Below are 19513 nucleotides of genomic sequence, written 5' to 3'. Positions count from 1 at the left end.
TTCAACAGCTGATCGCTCACTTAATTTTCACTCCTTTTCAGGCTTAGCTGCTTTGAGCTAATGGGCGAAGCCAGACTAAGCCTTGAACAAAGAAAATTCATCCTAAAGTGCCACTCGACTTTTTTGATGGGGACACATGAAAGATAAAGTGACCGCACAAACCCAGCAACAGTCAACACATCGAGGGCACAGATACCACATGAAACGATTCCTGATGTTGGCGATTCCATTGCTTCCCGTTATCAGCAGGGCCTGGACCAGAGCGGTCGCTGGTTTGAAAACACCCGTTGACAAAAAAGTTATTCATTTCTGTAGATTAAGTTTTGAAAACGAGCTGTGTGCTAGTCAACACTGACCTTATAATCATTCAAAGTGTGTGTACAACTTTTTGGGACTCTCTGTAAACGAGGGGACAGTTGGCTGAGACCGAGGAAACACGGCCGTCGTGTGTCCTGGCGGCTGTATCTGCACGAGGACCCCGATGCCCGCGGCCTCTGCTCTGGCCGCCACGCTGAGTGTCCGGAGGCCTGTGAGACGCCCGCCCCGGGCGCCCGCTGTGGTACCTGTGCTGACGGCCTGCCAGCCCACGGAGAACGGGGTCCGGGCCTGAATCACGTACATGGTGACCGGGCTGTGGTTGTCGGGCCCGGGCCTCCAGGACAGCTGGGCGGTGGTATCCGTGATTTCGTCTATGGTCACTGCCTCGGGGGGGCCTGGGGGACCTGCCAAAGAGCAAGACCCTGAGAAGTGCAGGAATGCGTTCAAATGTCCAAGTAAGGGACCACTGAATGGAGTGGGGCCCGACCCCTCCACCATTTATTCACCCCACCAAGGACTCACCCCGTGTCAATTCCTATCAATTGAGTACCCACTAGGTGCCTGGCAATTCCTGGCTGAGCACCTACTAGGTGCCCAGCATTCCTCTGGGCTCTAAAACTAGAGATGAGGGAAACACACCCCCTCCTTTCAGGGACTCACAATAAACAGGAAAATCTAACAGGTAAACAAAGAATTGCCATAGAATATTTGTTCTAGATACTAAGAGAGGGTGTTGGGGTACCCTGAGGGCCCAGATTGTTTAATTCCTATTTCTTTACTCCCTGTATTTGCAGGATTCTACCATACATCGTTCAGGCATTATGACCTGGGGACACACCAGCGAGACACGGTCATTTCCGCCCTTGAGGGTGTGGATTTGAGAAGTGGCTTCAGAACTCTGGGGGTTGCAGTGTTGGCCCACGTGGGCCCGCCCGGCCCCACAACAAATGCACACACACGCTCTTGCCAAGAGCACAGCTGGAGTCTGTGGACCCGCCTCTGCCGCTCCTGCCTGTATTTCCCTCGCTCCCTCCGTCCCTCCCTCCCTGACGGCACTGCTTCCGCCTGAGGACTTAAGCCACCGACACGGGAGGAGATCCGCCTTAGAGGAGGGCTTGGGAATCTACGGGGCAGAGGGTGGAAGTGGCTGGCAGGCAAACACGAAATGCCAAGGGCCAGAGCAGAGACCTGAGGCTGCCCTCGAGGCAACCACGCAAACACGCAAGCTCTCCCCAGGCAGTTAGCGCCTTTCTCAGAAGGCAGGGCTGACCCGCGGGAGAGAAGGTGGAGCGCAAAGGTCACTGGGCGGGACCTGTAATGACAAGTCCTGCCCAGCAGAGGCACAGGAGAGACTCCCAGGAGGGTCTGCCGTCAGATGGACCGCCGGGACCCTGCCGGGCCCTCTCCGCGGCGCCGGGTGGCGGAAAGTTCACGGCAAGCTCTTTAAGCAAGACTTTGTTCTGGAATCCACTCCCACACCCTTCACGCGACGCCCTAAATTCCCCTTTCCTACGCCACAAGTCACGTTTACAGACCCACAGGTGAGACTAAATTTGTCTCCTCCCTCCCACTCCCGAAGGAGAGGTCTGGAAATCCGTGTGCTGGAGTCGGTTAATTTTCCATGGTGACATTTCAGCATGTCAGTCAAATGCCGCCTTGAGAGAACTGGGGTAACCTTTGGTCTTTGGGACCTTTATTAACCAGATAAAGCCCAGAAGGTGATACAATCGTTTTTCTCACCAGCTGTCTCACCCTGGCTTTCCCATCCCACCCCACACCCCTTTAAGGACTCCTCCTTCCGTGGCCTTTGAAATCTGAGCGCCAGAAGCTGAAAAGTATCTCCCCCAGACTCCTCAGTGGACAAAACCGATAAAAGTGTCTGGGCCCACAGTGGCAGCTAAGAAGGAAATGCGGGGTGGGGCGGACTTGGCCGCTGGAGATAAGATGGGGCTTTTTCAGTCCCATCCCTCCCCACCCCCGAGGCAGATACGGCCCTTACGTAATGTTTACCAGCTTGGTTGGGGGGGAAGTGGGGTCCCTGTTTCAAAACGACTCAATGAGCAAATGCCTGTCCTCTGGACAGAATGTTCTCGTGGTCAGGGGCTCACTGACATTTTGTCACAGGCTGACCAGAGGTTAAATCAAGTGAGTATCGAGGCCCACGGAAGCCAGAGCCGAGGCTCACAGCTGTCCTGGGTTCGAATATGCAAACCTCCTGCGGGGCAGGGACGCCTCCCGCCCGTCCTCGGGAAACGCAGAGAGGCTACGGGCAGAGCTGGAGAAGATGAAACGGAAGACGCCGGTTTAAAGCGGTGCATTAATTTACTGGCCCTGTTAACGGACTGGGCTAGACTTTCTCTTAGACTGTGTCTGTAAATCCCTCCCGGCGGTTAATGCTGTTTTCTGTGAAATGAGTATACAGTACCATTTAAGAACTTCAAGTAGCACCGAGTTAAATATTTATTAGTGTAATTTATTGCTGTTTAAACTGCTGATCTGAACATTATCCTAATTAAACAGGATACATTTTCGGCAACAGAATCCTTTTGTCCCCATAGGGAGAGCAGACCAGCTTTGGTGATCTTAAAATGGAAATAAACACATTTCTGTAAGTTATTCTGTGGGGAGCTCCGCCCAGGTGGGAAGTTTGTTCCCTTATCTTGCCTTCATCTGCACTGAAAGGGTTTTTTTTTTTTTGTTTTGTTTTTTTTAAGGCAATTTAAAGGGGAACCAAAGCAGATAAGATGGAAAAGCCATTTTTCTTTAACTTCTCACGACAGTCAGTTTAGGTTGCTGACTCCCACGCATCCCCCGACGCTGTGCCCGGGGGAGAGAGGCTGTGGCTCCCAACCATCCCGGTTCTCCGGGCGCTGAGATTCACCCGTCTGCACGTCTGACAGCCCCTGGATTTTATTCTCTTGCCCCCAAAGTTCTGCTGGCCCAGGAAGCCTACCCCCGCCCCCTTGGGGAAAGGAGATGCTGGTGAGCCGCTATTTTGAGGTTCTGAAAGGCTTCACTTTCCACAGGTTAGGAAACCTCTGGGCATGCTGGTGCCTGCATCAGTTCATACAGATTTTGCATTTAATTTAAAAACACTCCTTAAAAGTCCATGTGTCGTTCCCTTACAAACTGGTTCGTGGGGCTTGGGCCTGAGTCCATCGGTGTGGCTCAGACACGGGGCTTGTGGCCAGCAGGCTGACGTAGGCCAAGAAGTTCCCATGAGTGTCAGTTTGCCCGTGAACTCCCGGCGTCACGTCCCAGGTGTGAGGAGACCTTTCTCTCTACAGCCCTATTTCAGGAGCGGGACAGAACTACCCGCTTTAGAGAAAAAAGAGGAAACTGTGAAAAACTGGTGATGATGTCACGCTGGCCACTCTCACAGCCTAGGCCTAACACACGAATCTGGGGTAGCTCCAGTGAAACCTCAAAAAGTGCAGCTTGATTCCTCCTCAAGCCACTTGTTTTCCATCTGACGTCATCCTAGGTCATCTCAGCTCCGGCGTCATTCACTGGGCCACGGCCAGGAGTGATTTTCGGGACAAACTAACTGTATTTGCCCCGCCTTTTCCGACCATCTCCTGCGAGAAACTGATGCCCAGAAACTCCGAAGACCGGTCACCACTGTTTACAGTGTTTAGCGTCTCTCTGACTTTCCTCCCTCACTCCAACCCGCTGGGGTTTCAGCTAAAACTGTTCGGGAGGAGATACCACGGAACTGTCTGCAGGGCCCCGTACCTCTGACGATCAGGTCGGCGGCTGCGGACAGCTGGTCCACGCTGGTCTGCACGGTGCAGACGTACTTCCCCGCGTGCTTCAGCTGGATGTTTCGGATCATCAAATCGCCAGCTGAATCCTGCTGATAAAGTAGTGGCTGCAATTAGTTTTTAATGAGCTCTAAATACCGTTATCACTTGAAGGACACTGTGACTAATGGATTTATTTTGTCCTGGCTGACGGGAAGCATTAGTGGTGTGAGCCACAGCCGATTAAAAATAGGGAGGCTGCCTGGGCGATAAGACCGACTTGTGCAGGACGCACCTGGGACAGGACCTCAGGGGTCTGGGTCTCTGGGCCCCTTTGCTGCTCGTCTTTGAAGCAATAACTTACGTGAGGTGGCTCAGACCTGCTCATGGGAGGAAGAGTGTTCGTGTCCATCAGCTACAGCTGGGGAGCAGTAATGACTGGAAACAGAGCTCACGGAAGTGAGAACTACGCCCCAAATTTGGGGATCTATAGTTCATCTTGGCCCCATGGATAATGATGGCTTTGAAGGTAATTAAAAGTATCCAATTTGGTACTTGATTTCTGCTTTTAAAATAATGCATGGAAAATAAAATAATAAAATAAAATAAAATAAAATAATGCATGGACAAGAAAGCGGTTGGAGTTTTGGGTTGTTTGTCTTTCTACAGAAAACGGAGCCAGAACGCTATGCTAAGTTAGTCCTGGCTCAGCCCCCTAGGTTCCGTCAGACCTGCCCTAGCCCATCACGGCACTGGCAGTCCCTCCCTGGGGCCCTGCACTGGGAAAGGCCCGCCTGCGGGGGCCTCTGTGGATTAGGGCCAACAGTAAGGTTGCTCCCAGGTCTGAACGGAGGGACTGTGTGGACTAGACCCTCCGTGGAAGTCTTGTGCCACCTGATGCGTCACCTGATGGAGAACATGCTGATTTGTTTTCCAAATGCCAATGCAGGTTCCATCAGCGATGACTGGGACTAACTGCACCCGGGATGGGTGTCTGTGCCCCAGAAATAGTTCACCAGCAGGCACTCCAGTAACCGCGAGGCCGTGCCTCCACGGCCAGCACACGGTGGCCTTTGCTGGAGGACAGGGCTACCCCGCGGAGGCCGGTTCCACAGCCCTGCTCACCTACGGCACGGAGCCCGGCTGCTGGGCAAGAGCACACCTTAGGTCAGACTTGGAAAGTAGGCTTCTTTCTAAACCCCACTGGAGAAGATAACGTAGGTTTCCCACCCCAGACTACAGACCCCGAGGTCGCTCTTCTTCCGAGTGACAATGCCATCGGCCGGTGCGTAGGGGCACTGGACACCGGGCAGGGCAGGCGCTGTGGCAATGCCTCCGGCTGCCTCCTCCGCATCAACTCACGAAATGCTCACAGGCCCCGGGAGGCAGGCGCGCTTGTTACCCTCATTTTACAGGCGAGGGAGCCCCAGCAGGAGGTTAGACGACTTGCCTAAGGTCACTTGGCCAGTGAGTGGCAGAGCCGGGGTGGGAACCCACATGGTCTCAGTTCCTATTCTTTTTTTCAATTACAGCTGACATTCAAAGTAATTTTGTATTAGTTTCAGGTGTACAGTGTAGTGATTAGACAGTTATATGCTTTACAAAGTGTCCCCCTGATGTTTCCAGTACCCAGTGGGCACCATACGTGGTTATTACAATATTACCGACTCTATTCCCTGTGCTGCACTTTACACCCCGTGACTGCTTTACAACTGCCAACCTGTGCCTCTCGATCCCTTCACCTTCTCACCCAGCCCCCTCCACAACCACCAGTCTGTGCTTTGTTTCTGTTTTGTTTGCTCATTTATTTTATCCATTAGAGTCCATATGCAAGTGAAATCATATGGTGTTTGTCTTTCTTGTGTGACTTATTTTAATTAGCACAAAACCCTCTAGGTCCATCCTTGCTGTTGAAAATGGTAAAAGTTCCTTCTTTTTTATGGCTAGTGTTCCCCGGTGTGAGTGTCCCGCAGCTGTTTCATCCACTCGTCTACTGATGGCCACCTGGGCTGCTTCCTTACCTTGGCCACTGGAAATAATGCTGCAGTGAACACAGGCGCGCATAGATTCTTTTCAATTAGTGTTTTGGGGTTCTTTGGCTACATACCCAGAAATGGAATCACTGGGTCAAACGGCAGCTCCATTGTCAATTTTCTGAGGACCCTCCACACTGTTTCCCACAGTGGCTGCCCCAGTCTGCTTCCCGCCAGCAGTGCACCAGGTTCCCCTTTCCCCGCACCCTCGCCAGCACTTGCTGTGTGTTGATTTGTTGATGGTGGACATTATGACAGGTGTGAGGTGAGACCTCATTGTGGTTTTAATTTGCATCTCTGATGATTATCGACCTTGAACTCAGTCTTACCTGTAAGGACACATCCTACCACCCGGAGAGACCTATTTCAAATGGCTGGGCACCTGGCTTCCCTCCTTTGTTCCAGCACAACATGTCACTTGTCTCCCCAGGACAGCGGAAGACACGTGGCTGGTGGTTGTGAACAGGGTTAGAGGGGAGGCAAACGGAGTGAAGGGACAGCTGACGTCTGGGACCTACTGTCCGGGCTGCTCCCTGCTGTGACCTTCCCCGAGTCCCTCCATTTCTCTGGGCCTGAGACTCTCCGCCTGACGGGACTCGCTGCCCACTGAGCCAGGCGGTGGGAAGGCAGTGAGACTGTGTGTGTGTGTGTGTGTGTGATCCTTCTTAAATCGGAAGCACAGTCAGTTTAAACTGGTGTTATTGATGACCACGGTCAATCATGTCAAAGGCATTAAATCTAATTCCACAAGAGCTGTGACTTTTTTACCCGAAAGCCCTTTTATTTATGGCACCTGGTTTCCACCCAGACTCTACTATTTGCTGATCGAGTCTTATAACTGCTCAGCAAAACAGAACAACTAACCAAGAGTTTCTTGAAATAGGTGCTTGAACAAAATCGACCAAAGACTGACCCTGTGCTTCTTTCCCGCGTAACCGAGCTATCAGCGCTCACAGGCCGGTCCCACGTGCTTCCTGCGGGCGGTCTGGCGTCGACACTTACCCCTCCGACTCTTTCGAAGTGGTCCCCGTCTCTGTCGAAGTCTATCAGGTGCCCGTTGAACGACCAGGTGAACACAATGTCCAGCGAGTGGTCGTGCCTCACCTGGCAGGTGAGCACGATGCTCTCCCCGACGGTGACATCCATGCTGGCGGGGGGCACCGTCACCCGCGTTGGGTCTGCAGAGTGGAGACAAGACAAGGGACAGAGTCTGTGGGCTCGTGCGGGGAATACGCAGAGTCCGAGAGGCTGGAACACTAGGAGTCTTGCTTTATTTTCTTCTCAGGCTGTGACCTCCCAAACTCAGGCATCTGGGGAGCTCAGATCCGGGCAGGAGGTCGTCTTTAATATGAAAAGGTGAAAACACGCACGATGGGAAGAACCTTCCGGGAGCCACCGGGCCCAGCTGGGGAGCTGGGAGGTGAGCGCTCCGGTCCTCCGGGAAGGGCCTGCCCTGACATCCCCTCTTTGGGAAGATTTCCTATCTCCCCATCGCAGAGAAAAGCAGTATTTATTTCTTTAGCTGGAGGCCAACAGGAAACTCCTCCTTAATTTGACATTTCTTGGGCTTTTTTCCCTTTTATCAAAGTGATAAATGCTTAGTATAGGACATTTAGAAAATCCAGGAAAGTTAAGAGACCAAAACCCCCCCAGAAAACAAAAACAAAAAAAACGGACAAAAAACCAAACCAAACTCTATTACTCTCTTACTATCTGGCTTAAACCTCTCTTCTCATTCTGGTATCATTTCCCTCTCTTTTGGGGTCCGAGTTTTTCACCTGCTTTGTTTTGCACGATCGTAAACGCACTGGCCACATGCACTCTGTCTTTTCTCCACTTACCTGAGTATTAGGTATGTTTCTATCTTCATCCACATTGTTTATAATCTGCTTAATGTGTTATTAAGTTTACAAAGAGGTTCAAAACCTCAGTTTGAAACTAGCAGACATTTTAGAAAATTTTATTATAGGCATAATATAATTACTAATAATGCTGTAATGAATCCCACTGAGAAAATAACGCATGCGTAGCAGGGAGCCCCCATGCCTAGGGTCCTTTGCCAGCCTGGCTCACATTGTTAAACGACATTTGTTTCCCAGAGAATGGCTCATCCCTTTATGCACATGGAGGGGCTGGGGCAGGCTCTGTTATTGGGGAGCCCAGCTGTCGTTAACCGAGGGCCAGAGGGGTCCCTGCGTCAGGGTCATGCTGGCACCGCTGGGCTGACAGCTCCTGATTCACTCATTTAACTCGTCACTGATGCGTGTCCCGAGCCCTGGAGTAGCAACATCAGTGCAAAGCGAGCCACGCGCTGGGCACACTCCAGAGAGGTCTCCCTGGACCAGAGGAGATGAAGCTGAGGGGCCCAGAGCCTGTTCTGTGTTGTGGGTTCCGACGTGTTCACCTCATTACTTTCCTTCATTGGAATGCAGACGCTGCACACAGTCAACAGATGGCTGCCTCAGAGCAACACTGGCTCCCCTCCTCTGGCTTTAATTCATCAAGATCGGGGGGACCCTGTATTTACGACTTCTGTTCCGAAGACTCCCGCCGACCCCCGCTCTGTGCATGGGACCCTCGGAGGCGGTGACGACTCGAGACATGACCGGGCGTCTGCATTTGGGTGTTAATTAAACCGCAGCAGTGAGCAGGACCAGCCACACCCGACTGTCCTGCCTGTGGTCAGGCCGTCCCTCGAGGAAGATGCATTCAAAGCTCTAGGAAATTCATGCTTAAGTGTTATATATATTTACCCAAGTGCTTTAGCCCTCCTAGAATAAAAAATGCTCCTTTATGTTCTGTGGTGTTTTCAATAATATATAAAGGATAGAAAATAAAGTAAGTGCTTTTAAAAAATTTAAAAAAGTAATTGATTTCAGAGAGAGGAAGGGAGAGGAAGAGAGAGAGAGAAACATCAATGAGAGTCACTGGTCGGCTGCCTCCTGCCCGCCCCCTGCTGGGCATCGAGCCCGCAGCCCGGGCCTGTGCCCTGACCTAGATCTCCTCTGAGCCGCGCCGGCCGGGCTAACGCAAAGGCTTTGGTCGTGACAACCGTGAGACGGAGAGTTACTAATTAACCACACTAATGACCAGGTCAACGGTGAGATGCATAAACTGTAACACTAGTACCCCAGTCCTACTACATCCCACTGTCAGTGTGCGTGGAAAAGCTTTCTGACTGAGGGCTTTTATTATCCGTGGACACAAGGGCCGGGGCGCAGTGGCTAAGAATCCCCTCCCCTGGTGCCTTCCCTGTCCGGCTCCTGCCCGTCCGCGCAGCTGGTCCTTCCCTTGCCTGTCGCTCAGAGCCGAGAGGGCCCCTCAGTGCCCGTCGGAGAGTCCGGACTGTGAGCACCGGGCATCTGCATGCCCGCTCCTTCTGTTGGTGAATTTCCTGTGGCGATGGTCTTGATGACACCTTTCAGTCAGGCTGTGCCTTCTGTCATATTAATTTTTATAGAGACAACTTATAAAACTGGAAGCTTCAAAAACAGGAGCCAAAGGGCTGACAGTCGGCTCACCTCCAATGTCACAAGGGGGTGAGACAGAGAAATACTCTTTTTTGTTTTTGTTAATCCTCCAGCATCTTCTTTCCACTGACTTTTTTAGAGAGAATGGGAGGGAGGGAGGCGGAAGGAGAAACATCAACCCATCAACCGCCAACGTGAGACTCATCGATTGGTTGCTTCCCGCAAGCACCCCAACCAGGGCTGGTGTCGAACCTGCTGCCCAGGTACTTGCCCTTGACTGCGAATCACACCCCTGACCCTTTGGTTCAACAGGCAGATGCTCTAACCACCGGGCGCACCACCAGGGCGGAGACTGTTCTTAATAGTGACTAAAGGCTGCAACCAAGGTGGTTGATTAATGGCCACAATAAACCTGGAGGTGGAAGCTGCAGGGATGAGCGTCAGCGCTCTCCAGCTGGTCCCGTTTTTTCAATAAAAATCAAACCAGTGCCAGATGAACTCTACTCATCAATTCTGCGCAAAACACGCATCTAAAGGGAAAACCCCCAAACTTCAGATGAGAATAAAAATTCACAGTGATTTCAAGAGAATTTCTTTCATTTAGGATGGAATTTAATAGGGATAAAGGCAGAAAAAAAAGCTACACTTAAAAAAAGTCAGATATGCAGGGACAGGCTGGGGAAAGCGGGGTTGCCGGTTCACGTGAAAATGGCTCAGGACGTCCGTGACCACAGCGTCTGCGCGGCCGCCGGGGAAGCTGGGGCACCTCCACCCCGGAGAGGCAGGAATCCCTGCACCCCGCGCCACAGACACCCCAGCTCCCGGGCGCTCCCTCGGATCCACCCACAGGCCGTGGACCTGGGCAGCGAAGCACCCACTGAACCGTAACAGCTGAAATAACTGAAAACATTGGACTGGAGAAAGAGAGGTGAGAGGAGACATAAGTGGTCTTCAAACACGAGGGGTCCCCGGGCAGATGCTGAGTCGGGTTACGCTGCGTTGTCCCAAAGCAGAAAGAAAAGCGACTCCATGAAGGCACCTGCTGGCTCCGGGCGAGGGAGCTCTTTCTAGCAACTGATCTCTCCCTGGGGCTGGCCCACCGGCCCTGCAGGTCTCCACGCACAGGGCCACCCGCAGAGCGGGAGGAAGCCCCTCGCCTCTGAAGATCATTTATCTCTGACAAATTAAGTTCCCTGTATCTGCATGTGAAGGTATAATTAAAATCACTTTATGGCATTTTTTTTGACTGATGAAAGCTCAAAAAAATGATGAATGGGAACCACGGGTCTCTTCTAGCCGTGGAGAAACACTGTCATCCAAGGGCCCAGTCCTTTCTGTTTGAAAAGGGGGGATTCTAGGCCTGTTTTTTCAGCCCCTCCACACGAGTAATGCTTCTTGTGAGCCACTGGACAAGAGGGTGGCAAAGAAATCCCACCGGTGTCAGTGAAATAAAATCCCAAGCAGACAATGCATAAGGCAGGCCCATGGAGCTCTTGACTGGTTAAACGAATACGCCAGGTGGGCAGCCGGCTGTGTTTGCTGACACAGAGCAAGGGATTATTTACCTAAAACACAACAGCAATGACACTCACACCCGAGGCAAGGGCAGGGCTTCCACAGGTGCGGGCCCAGGGCCCAGCCCGCGCTGCTGCGGGGCAAGGACCGTGTCTGGCCGGCAGATGGCGCTGACGTCTCAGCCGCGGGAGCGGCGCCTCCTTTCTCTCCTGCTCCCATCAGCTTTCAAATCCGTCTCAGGACCCTGCATCTCGGAGGCCGCAAGAACTCTCGTTTCTAAAGCTGCATTTCTTTGTTTGTTTCTAGATTTGAGAAAAAGTTACTGAGGAGCCCACGGAGCTTGAAACAGAGGGTCCTCCTGCCCGTGGGGACAGTAAGCGCCACCCTGGCTCTATCTGATGCCTAAGGAGGACTGGGAAAGCTTTCCGCAGAACGAAATCCTCGACCCTGCCCACCGCAGCGGCCTGGGCCACTGCTGATGGCTCGTCTGGGGCCTGTCGATAACTCCAAGGGAACTTTCCCCGAGGCCTTCGGGATGGACCAGAATGAGCAGCTCCCCCGGCCCTGCCAGGGCCAGACGCTCCTGCGGGCGGGCGTGGTGGGCGAGGCGAGTTTAGCGGCCAGAGAGACTGTTCCTGTTGTATCGCGTGGTCCAGAGCGTGGTCCGTGTACACAGCGCAATTCAGGGGAGGGAGAGTCAGATTAGGAGGGTTCCCCATCCGGCTTCTGTTCCCGCTCCTGTTTTGGGGAGGCAGGCAGCTGGAAAGCAGACCGCCGCAGGGAGGGTCAGCTTCCACTCGCGTCGCCCACCCTGCCGCGGGGAGCCTGCCCTTCCATTAAGAGCTGCTGACCCAAAGAGAAAAGAAATTCAGTCGAGGGTCAGAGAAGCAAAAAGAAGCTAAGTTTTAGTTTATGTTCAGAGAGATGTTTACAAGTTTTCTTGCCTTTGAAGTCAGGTACAGGGGCCATAAAAATCTAAAGTTACATCGGATCATTTGAGGCCTACGTCTACTCTAGACAGGGTCACGGAGGGGAGGGAAAACGGGGAGGCAGGCGGCAGGGGAAGCAGGTGAACAGAGAAACAGCAGGAGAGACGGGCGGGGCGCCAGCGTCCCCGCTCCGCAAACACGGGCGGGCGCCGCTCAGGGACACGCACAGGAGGCTCGCGGGCAGCCACGGGGGACCTGGGGAAAGCGGACAGTGTTTCGTGGAGAGCACTTCACTCCGTGGTTTCAGTGAACAGGAAGCTTAGCTGGGCAGCTGCAGCTCAGAAATGCAATTATTCCTGGGGAGCTGCATCTTGCTCTTTCCACCCGAAGGTGGGGTCTGAGCCCGAGTCCTGGTGGGGTTCACAGTCCCGTGTTTTGCACACGTTCGCCGACTGCCTTCTGCAGAGATAACTGGGGTTTCCCACAGTGACTGCGAAGTGCTGTTGTCTAAAAATACTGAGGAACGGCCAGCGTTAAAAATCAGTCAGAGGCCTTGGGTCGGGATAGTCAAGGGCAAAAGAGACACGGCTTTCTGCTCCGGTTTGGTCAGTCGGAAAAAATGAACTGTTTCCTCAATCCAGAAACATGTTCCTTCCTTGAATTAAAACAAACGAAGATTCCTGGGTGTGTGTCTGTATGTGTTTGTGTGTATGTGTATATGTTTGTGTGTGTTTTGTGTTTGTCTATGTGTGTGTGTGTTCGTATATGTTCGTGTATGTTCGTGTGTCTGTGTCTCAAAAAGAACCCAGTTCCCAGGCGGGGCCCTGCAGCCCCGAGGAGGCCTGGGCCCATGGAGACGGCGTCGGCCCCTCCGAGCTGCGGCTCCTCGTCTGCAATCGGGGTGTGGCGGGTGGTTCTCCGCACCCCAGGGCGACTGAAATCCAAGCTGAGTTAGGGGATTGTAACACACTTCCTAAGCGTCAGCTGCCACCCAAGCAAGAGACAGGACTCTTACCGCTGCTATGGGTGCCGGAGGTCTGCTTGGGGAAAAAGGGAAAGGAGGGACTGATTTTAGGGTAAGAAGAGGGTGCCGTTCGCACGGGAAGAGCCCACTGTAGTAAGTCACGGTTCCCAGACTGCTGCTGGCGGCTGACAAAGGCCGGGAAGGGGACAGGTCCCTCCCGGTCCGCGTGCCGGAGCGAGCACAGGCGCTCCAGCCAGCAGCTAATCCACGTCAGGCACCAGCAATGCCCCGCTTCTCAAGTCGGGGGGCCGCCTGTGTGCTCCTCCCTGAAGGAGAGGGTGTCGCTGGAAACTGCGGGCAGGTGGACGCGCTGCAGAGCTGGAGAGAAAGGCGGCGAGTTCGGAAAGGGTCACGGAGCTGGTGAGAAAGGGTGAGACGGACAGAGCGCCGCGCCTGTCGGGGGCGATGGGAAGAGAGCAGGTCGAAGTTTAAAGCACAGACCCCGTGCCAGTCTCGCGCTGAGGGCGCACAGATACCAAGCGAACGATCCCTGGCGTTGGCGATGCCACTGCTTCGCGCCATCAGCGGGGCCTGGACCAGGACGGTCATCAGTTTGAAAACCGGTGTCGACAAAAAAAGTGTTCATTCCTGTAGATTCTTTTAAATGTTGAAAATGAGGCGTGTGTTAATAAACACGGACTTTACAGTCATGCAAAGTGCGTACACATTTTGGGGGGACACCCTGTGTGCCTCATACACAGCGTGGCCATTGGCACAGTAGGTGCTCAGTTAATCCCCGTGGGATGACTGAAGCCCCAGCAGCTACACTTCCCCGCTCTGGGACACAGGTAGGTACCAGTGTCACTTTTCACAGACAGTGGACCCGAGGCCCCTGCAGGAGGCTGACTGTTCCCCAAGGCCACAGGCCCAACTGGAGGGAGAGAACAGGGGTTCACCCCAGGGCGGGCCGATTTCCAAGCCAACGGGACTGCGGCTCGCTGCTCGCTTTAACTCACTGGGAGAGAGGCGCCTGGGTGGCTGCCAGTGTTTAGGTGTAAACGAGCCCGTGCTGATTGTCTTTCTGCTCTGATGGGACGTGACACGATGCCTGTTGCAACCGGAGCAACTCGCAGGAGCGGGAGTCAGCACACAAGGAGGGGGCGAACGTCAGGAGCCCAGGCCGCTGAAGCCAGTGCGGGAGGCGAGGGGGGAGCGGGGCCCGAGGGAAGGCTGGTGCGGTTTAGGGGCTGGAAACGTGGGCGGGAGCCAGGCTTCCTGGGTTTTAGCTCTCACTCGCCCACTTGTTGGCCGCGCGGATGCCGGGGAGCTGCTTCCCTTCTCTGTGCCTCCGTCTCGTCAGGCTGACTGGGATAACACGAGCCTCATGCGCTGAGGATTCACGGCGTGAATGAACAAAGACGTTTTAGGCCGGAGCTCGTCGCGGGACGCGCTCCATACACGTTCGCCGTCGCCAAGAACCCAGCAGAAACAAAGATGCCGCCCCGTGTCCTCCAGGGAAAATGCCCAAGCCCTCACAACGGCCAGCGGCGCCCTACCTGACCCATCTCAGCTGACCCTCCGCGAAAGAAGATCCTAAGTAACGAGAACCTCTGTCGGGTATGAGGACAGATCCAGACCGGAAACTGCTGTGCAGAGTCTGGTAGCAAGCGGGAGCCCGGCCCAGGTCCAGCGCTCCTCTGGGGGCCAGACGTGGACGGGAAATGAGCGGGGCAGCCGGGGACACCTGCGCGGGAACTGCAGCTCCACCACTTACCAGCTGACCGATCACGTGGTCACGGGCTTGTCAGGCAGTTAATTTGTTTCTTAACTTGTAACACTGTGACGGCTGCATGGAACACGACTAGAGCACTTTAGGTGTTTGATACAAATCAGCTACTATTGTCCTCATCGTCACCACTGTAACCACGGTCACTGCCACCATCATCATCGTCACTGCCACCACTGTCGTCATGGGGCTCATGGGCACCTGGGTCCCTGTGTCGAAACTGCAGGAACTTTCAAAGCCAAGCAGCGTCCCCCAAACATGCCGAGGTCGGGGAGGGAGAGAGCAACGTTTAGTTAGAGAAAAATGTGCCTGTGAGTCTCCAAAGAAATCTTGTGGGTCCCTGAGTCATGACAAAATCTGCCTCAACTTCCCGGGGAAGCCAAGGAGGAGAGGAGACTGACAGCGCCTGAAAATGAGCCAGACGCTCAGTTAGCTGCCGGGGGAAGACTCACAGGGAGGTGATCGTTGCCAGAACAGTGTTCAAACCCCCGGAGACACGGAGCAGGCGCCTCCTCGCTCATCTGCGGGGGCAACGCACCCGTCTGAGGACGACCCGAGTGGCCTCCAGTCGAGAGATTACACGCTCGCTGCTTCCACGCCCGGGACCCCCGTTAGCTCTGTGGACATCAGCGGGCACTGTGAAGAATGCTGGAGACAGGACAGTCCGACCCTGAGCCGAGGAGATTAACAACCCGCGAGCGACTAACCCGGCTCCCCCGGAGTTCGCTATGCTGATGTCTACAGCTCTCTTAATGGATTATTCGAGTGGTTTATGGGGCATGGCCAAAAATATACTTTACTGAGGGGCATGAAAGATCTGAGCAGAGCTCAGCTCAGTGATGTCTTTGACTGTAAAATATGAAATCTTTTGAAGACCTTTGTTTCCCCTCTTACCTTCTATTTTATATCTCCTGAGGCCAGAAATCACACAGGGACAAAGAGGAACGTTCACGAAGCACCACCACGTACAGGCGATGGCCCGTGGGATGAATGTTTCTTAGAAGCAGCCAAGGCCCCAGACTCTCCTATCCCTGCAGCCAGGCGACTGGCCCTCCTGAGCCCAGGCCTGTGCTGGGGTTTTAGTCTCTAGGCGGGTGACAGAGGAAGGGGTCTGGGCCGGGCCTTCGTGAATGTTTCCACGGTGAATGCCGGTTCCCAGCTCCCTTTCCCCACATGGGCCCCGGGACACGGGCAGGGAGACGTCTGTTCTCGGAGAGGAAGACTGGATACTCTTTCCCTGGGGCCTGTGATCAATCCGAAAGGAAAACCCCCAAACTACCGCCATGGTGGGGGTGGGGAGCCCCCAAGGAAACAGCTCAGTCACAGTGAACTCGTCAATAACCTGCCCCCAGAGCTTCACGGCATCTGGTTAGCTTGTTAGCGCCTCGCCGCTCAACATGGGCCGACCACTCAGGCTCCCGAGCCACCTGAGGACGGCTTCCAACATAAAAGGCCAAGTCCAAACCAAGCAAAGGGAACCCACCATTAATATTTTCAGATATAAGACACCGCGAGTTCACGCACAGACACGGACACGATACTATAAGGAAGGAACCTTCAGAGACTAAGTTTTCCTAAACATTTGAGCCATAACTGAGAGGTACAGGTGAACCTGTCTAAGGCTAATCTCACGGGCCTGGCCTCCCAAAGACGAGGCATCTCTGCCCTGCTCTGTGGACACTTGCCAGGGCTCACTGTTTAAGGCATCGATTTCGGTCGACTACAACGCTCGGCCCCCAGCCCTTGACCATGCCAAGGAGAGGGACAGGGCAGACTCTCACCCCCTTGGCAAGTCTCTCTTCCCAGGAGAAAACAAGCACCCATTTCCCTGCCCCAGCGCGGCGTTCTGCATACTGTTTTCCAAGTAAAGGCACCCTCACCTCCTCAGGGCTTTAAATTAAACCAGGTAATCTGACAAATGACAGCGTCCTTTCTGTCGGTAGGCCGTTACAGATGACCGCGGGCAGAGCGGGGGGACACCTTTAGCGGGCTATTGATTTAGAGCAGCTGATATCCATCTTCCAGGCAGAGACTAATCCGCTGGCAGGACAGAAATGACGGCCATCTCGCGGGGAAGGTTAATCAGATACCTGGGAACTCGTATCTGGCCCCCGATAGAGTACAAGCCGCTCTCCGAGATCAATCGCAGGCCCAGCTGCCCACCCCCCGCCCGGCAGATCTCGGGGCGCGGGGCAGGCGGACTGCGCTGGCCTGTCACGGACCCGGCACAAGACCAGACGCTGTGCGGGCGGGAATCGCTTCGCCTGCTGAGGGCACTGATTTGTGGCTTTTATAATCCATGCACAGGGGTAAACACCATAAATATAAGGAGAGGATATAAAGTCATGATTTACTTTTGCTGAGAGTCACTAATCTCTCAGGCCTTGCTCGGCGCTGCTACAGAAACAGGGCTGGGCTGTGGTGCACGTTCAGGGGCCGGGGTAAGACGCAGACGGGGTGCTCCGAGACCCCCCTCTGATCATTATGGGGGGCGAGGGGCGCAGTGGGAGGTAAGGAGGCACAGAGACAAGGACTCTCATTGGCAGGTCCCTACTGACCGCCTGGGGCTGCGAGTGCTGCGCAGGGGGAATCCCGAGGCAGACACCCCGTGGGACTTCCTCTCTTCAGGGGAAAATTAAACTCGTGAAGGTGGGTTTGTCCCGGTCACAGCCTGTCCCAGATCCCCAGGGTGGAGGGCTGGGGTTGGTGTGTGAAACCGGGGGTCAGGCCCCAAGCCCGCGTCCCTCTCACTGTGCCCGAGGGGGCCTTGGGTCCCCCCTGGTCTCCTGCTTGTCCGTTTGCTCAGCTGTTGCTTTAATAACAAGAAACTGCTGAGCGTCTTTGGAGGCAACGTGGGGTGGTGGGAGGGGGCGCAGGCTACCGGGCCTTCGCTTGGGAGTGAAGTCCCCCCTTTCCCACGTGCTCTGCACAAAGAAGGGGCGAGAAGACAAGAGAGGGCTCGAGTCTGAAGCCCCGAGAAGCGCTTAGGGTCCCACGACTGGCGGGACAGAGCTGGGACCAGGCCCAGGCGGGCAGGACCTCGGCTCCTGTGCTCTCGACTGGGCTGCGATCCTCCCCTTACGCGCAACCTGGAGGAAGGCGGCTGCATCTTCTCAAGTCTTCGGCCTCCGGCACCCGCGTAACATAGCACGGCGCCTGCTGCTTTATTGTTTTTCTTGCTCTCTGTCTCTCTCTCTGAGCTAAAGATGGACTGTAGTCCCACCCAGGCCGGCAGGGAGCCCACGAAGACAAGCGAGCCGGGGAGAGAGCCGTTCGTCTGTAGCTTACGGCTTTTCCTTCCGCACAGAACCTTCCGGAATACGCGGGCCCACACTGACTTCGGCTGGAGGACGGCACCCGCCCTCCCGGGGCCGAGCCTGGCACACGCGAGTCAGACCAGCCGGAAACACTCATTAAAAGGAGAGAACGGGTCTACGGGCATTTCTCCGCCGCCCCGTTAGCGCCTCTGACCCACGCGCGCCCTCCTTCAGGCCGAGGGCACAGCGAGTGTCTCAGGAAAGACGGGACTCATCTGTTTCCTGCCTCATTTTGCTTCAGATTTTTCAAAGACAGTACTTGGGTTTTCTTGTCTCAGTTAACCACTGGCTGCTCCCGAGCAGCCCGAGTCCACTCAGATGACGGAGTTTCCGTTCCCACAGGTGACCTCCCGGTGTGGACGTGGGAGGAAAATGCCCATTTGCACAGATTCAGAAGTAGAGAGGCGTGAGAGATTCCCTTTCCAGGCTTCTCATGTCCCCATCGCGGTCACGTCCATCTACTTAATAACTCAATTACTGGAACTAGTCAAAGGCCAGCCTTTTCCACGGAGGGATGGGACCACTTATTGCTGCATGTCCCATGCTGGCCGAGGGCCTGGCAGGGCCCCGGGCGTGGGACTCAGAGATAAGAGACAGTGGGAATGGTGAGCTCTGGGGTCCACGAGGGAAGACTCGCCCCCCGAAAAGCACTGGGATTCAGAAGTTTTCCACACGCTCACCGGCAAACACAACAGGTCTGTGGGTTCGAGTCAGATCAGCTACGAGAGCCACCAGGGTGTGTCCTCTGGTCTGCAGCCGGCATGCAAACACCCCTGGTGTGTCCCGATGCCCCCTCCCTCCCTCCTCACTGCTCCTGAGCCGAGGACACAGCGCAGCCCCGGCCCTGTCCCCTTCTCCGGCGAGGCGGGGAGTACGTGCCCCGGCCTCATTCCTAACGTCTGTGGTCAGAGACCCGAGGCTGGAGCCTGGGGCAAGTCCACCCAACGTGAGGCAGCCTCGGGGAGCCCCTCTTGCTGGGTACCTCCCACAGTCTCTGTCACCGGCTGCATCGGTGACAAGCTGACATCGGGTGACCGTCCCCCAGACGACCCTGACTCACCTCTCAGGGTGTGAAACTGGGGCAATGAACAAAGGTGTCATTTACCGAACTCCCTCAGATTTCAGCCCACGGGTGGAGGGAGAAGAGGCCCTTTTCCTGGGCTCTGTTTTAAGACTGCGTTCCTCATAATTAGCACGATAACCTCCTCAGCCCGCACTGCGCTGCTGATTGTGGATAAACTCACGCTGGGAGCGGAAAACAGAAAGCCCGGAACGAGAACATAAAGCTAATGAGACAATTCCACCCGGGGTAAGCTCTGGCTCGGGGGTGGGAAAGCGCAGGGGCAGGAACGTTTCCAAAACCACAGGCCCGCAGAACGATGTTCCGAGGGGCGGCCGCACCGTCCCCGGCGCTGGCCCGAGAACGCTGACAGGGCAG

General features: G+C 54.7%; 1 protein-coding gene across 1 annotated transcript in view; it reads right to left on the bottom strand.

Annotated features, from left to right (window-relative positions):
- The window catches only part of CNTN4 (contactin 4), a 371545-nt gene that overhangs the window by 11303 nt on the left and 340729 nt on the right, over window positions 1–19513 (bottom strand). Inside the window, exons 14-16 of the mRNA XM_087824678.1 lie at window positions 7097–7272; window positions 4054–4171; window positions 564–722 (exon numbers count right to left, since the gene is read on the bottom strand). Of these exons, the coding sequence (XP_087680804.1) occupies window positions 564–722; window positions 4054–4171; window positions 7097–7272 (453 nt within the window). The remainder of the gene's footprint in view (window positions 1–563; window positions 723–4053; window positions 4172–7096; window positions 7273–19513) is intronic.

The sequence above is a fragment of the Miniopterus natalensis genome, chromosome 15 (genome assembly GCF_054644295.1).
Source record: "Miniopterus natalensis isolate mMinNat1 chromosome 15, mMinNat1.hap1, whole genome shotgun sequence".
Taxonomy (NCBI): Eukaryota; Metazoa; Chordata; class Mammalia; order Chiroptera; family Miniopteridae; genus Miniopterus; species Miniopterus natalensis.
This window is presented reverse-complemented; position numbering and strand designations above follow the sequence as displayed.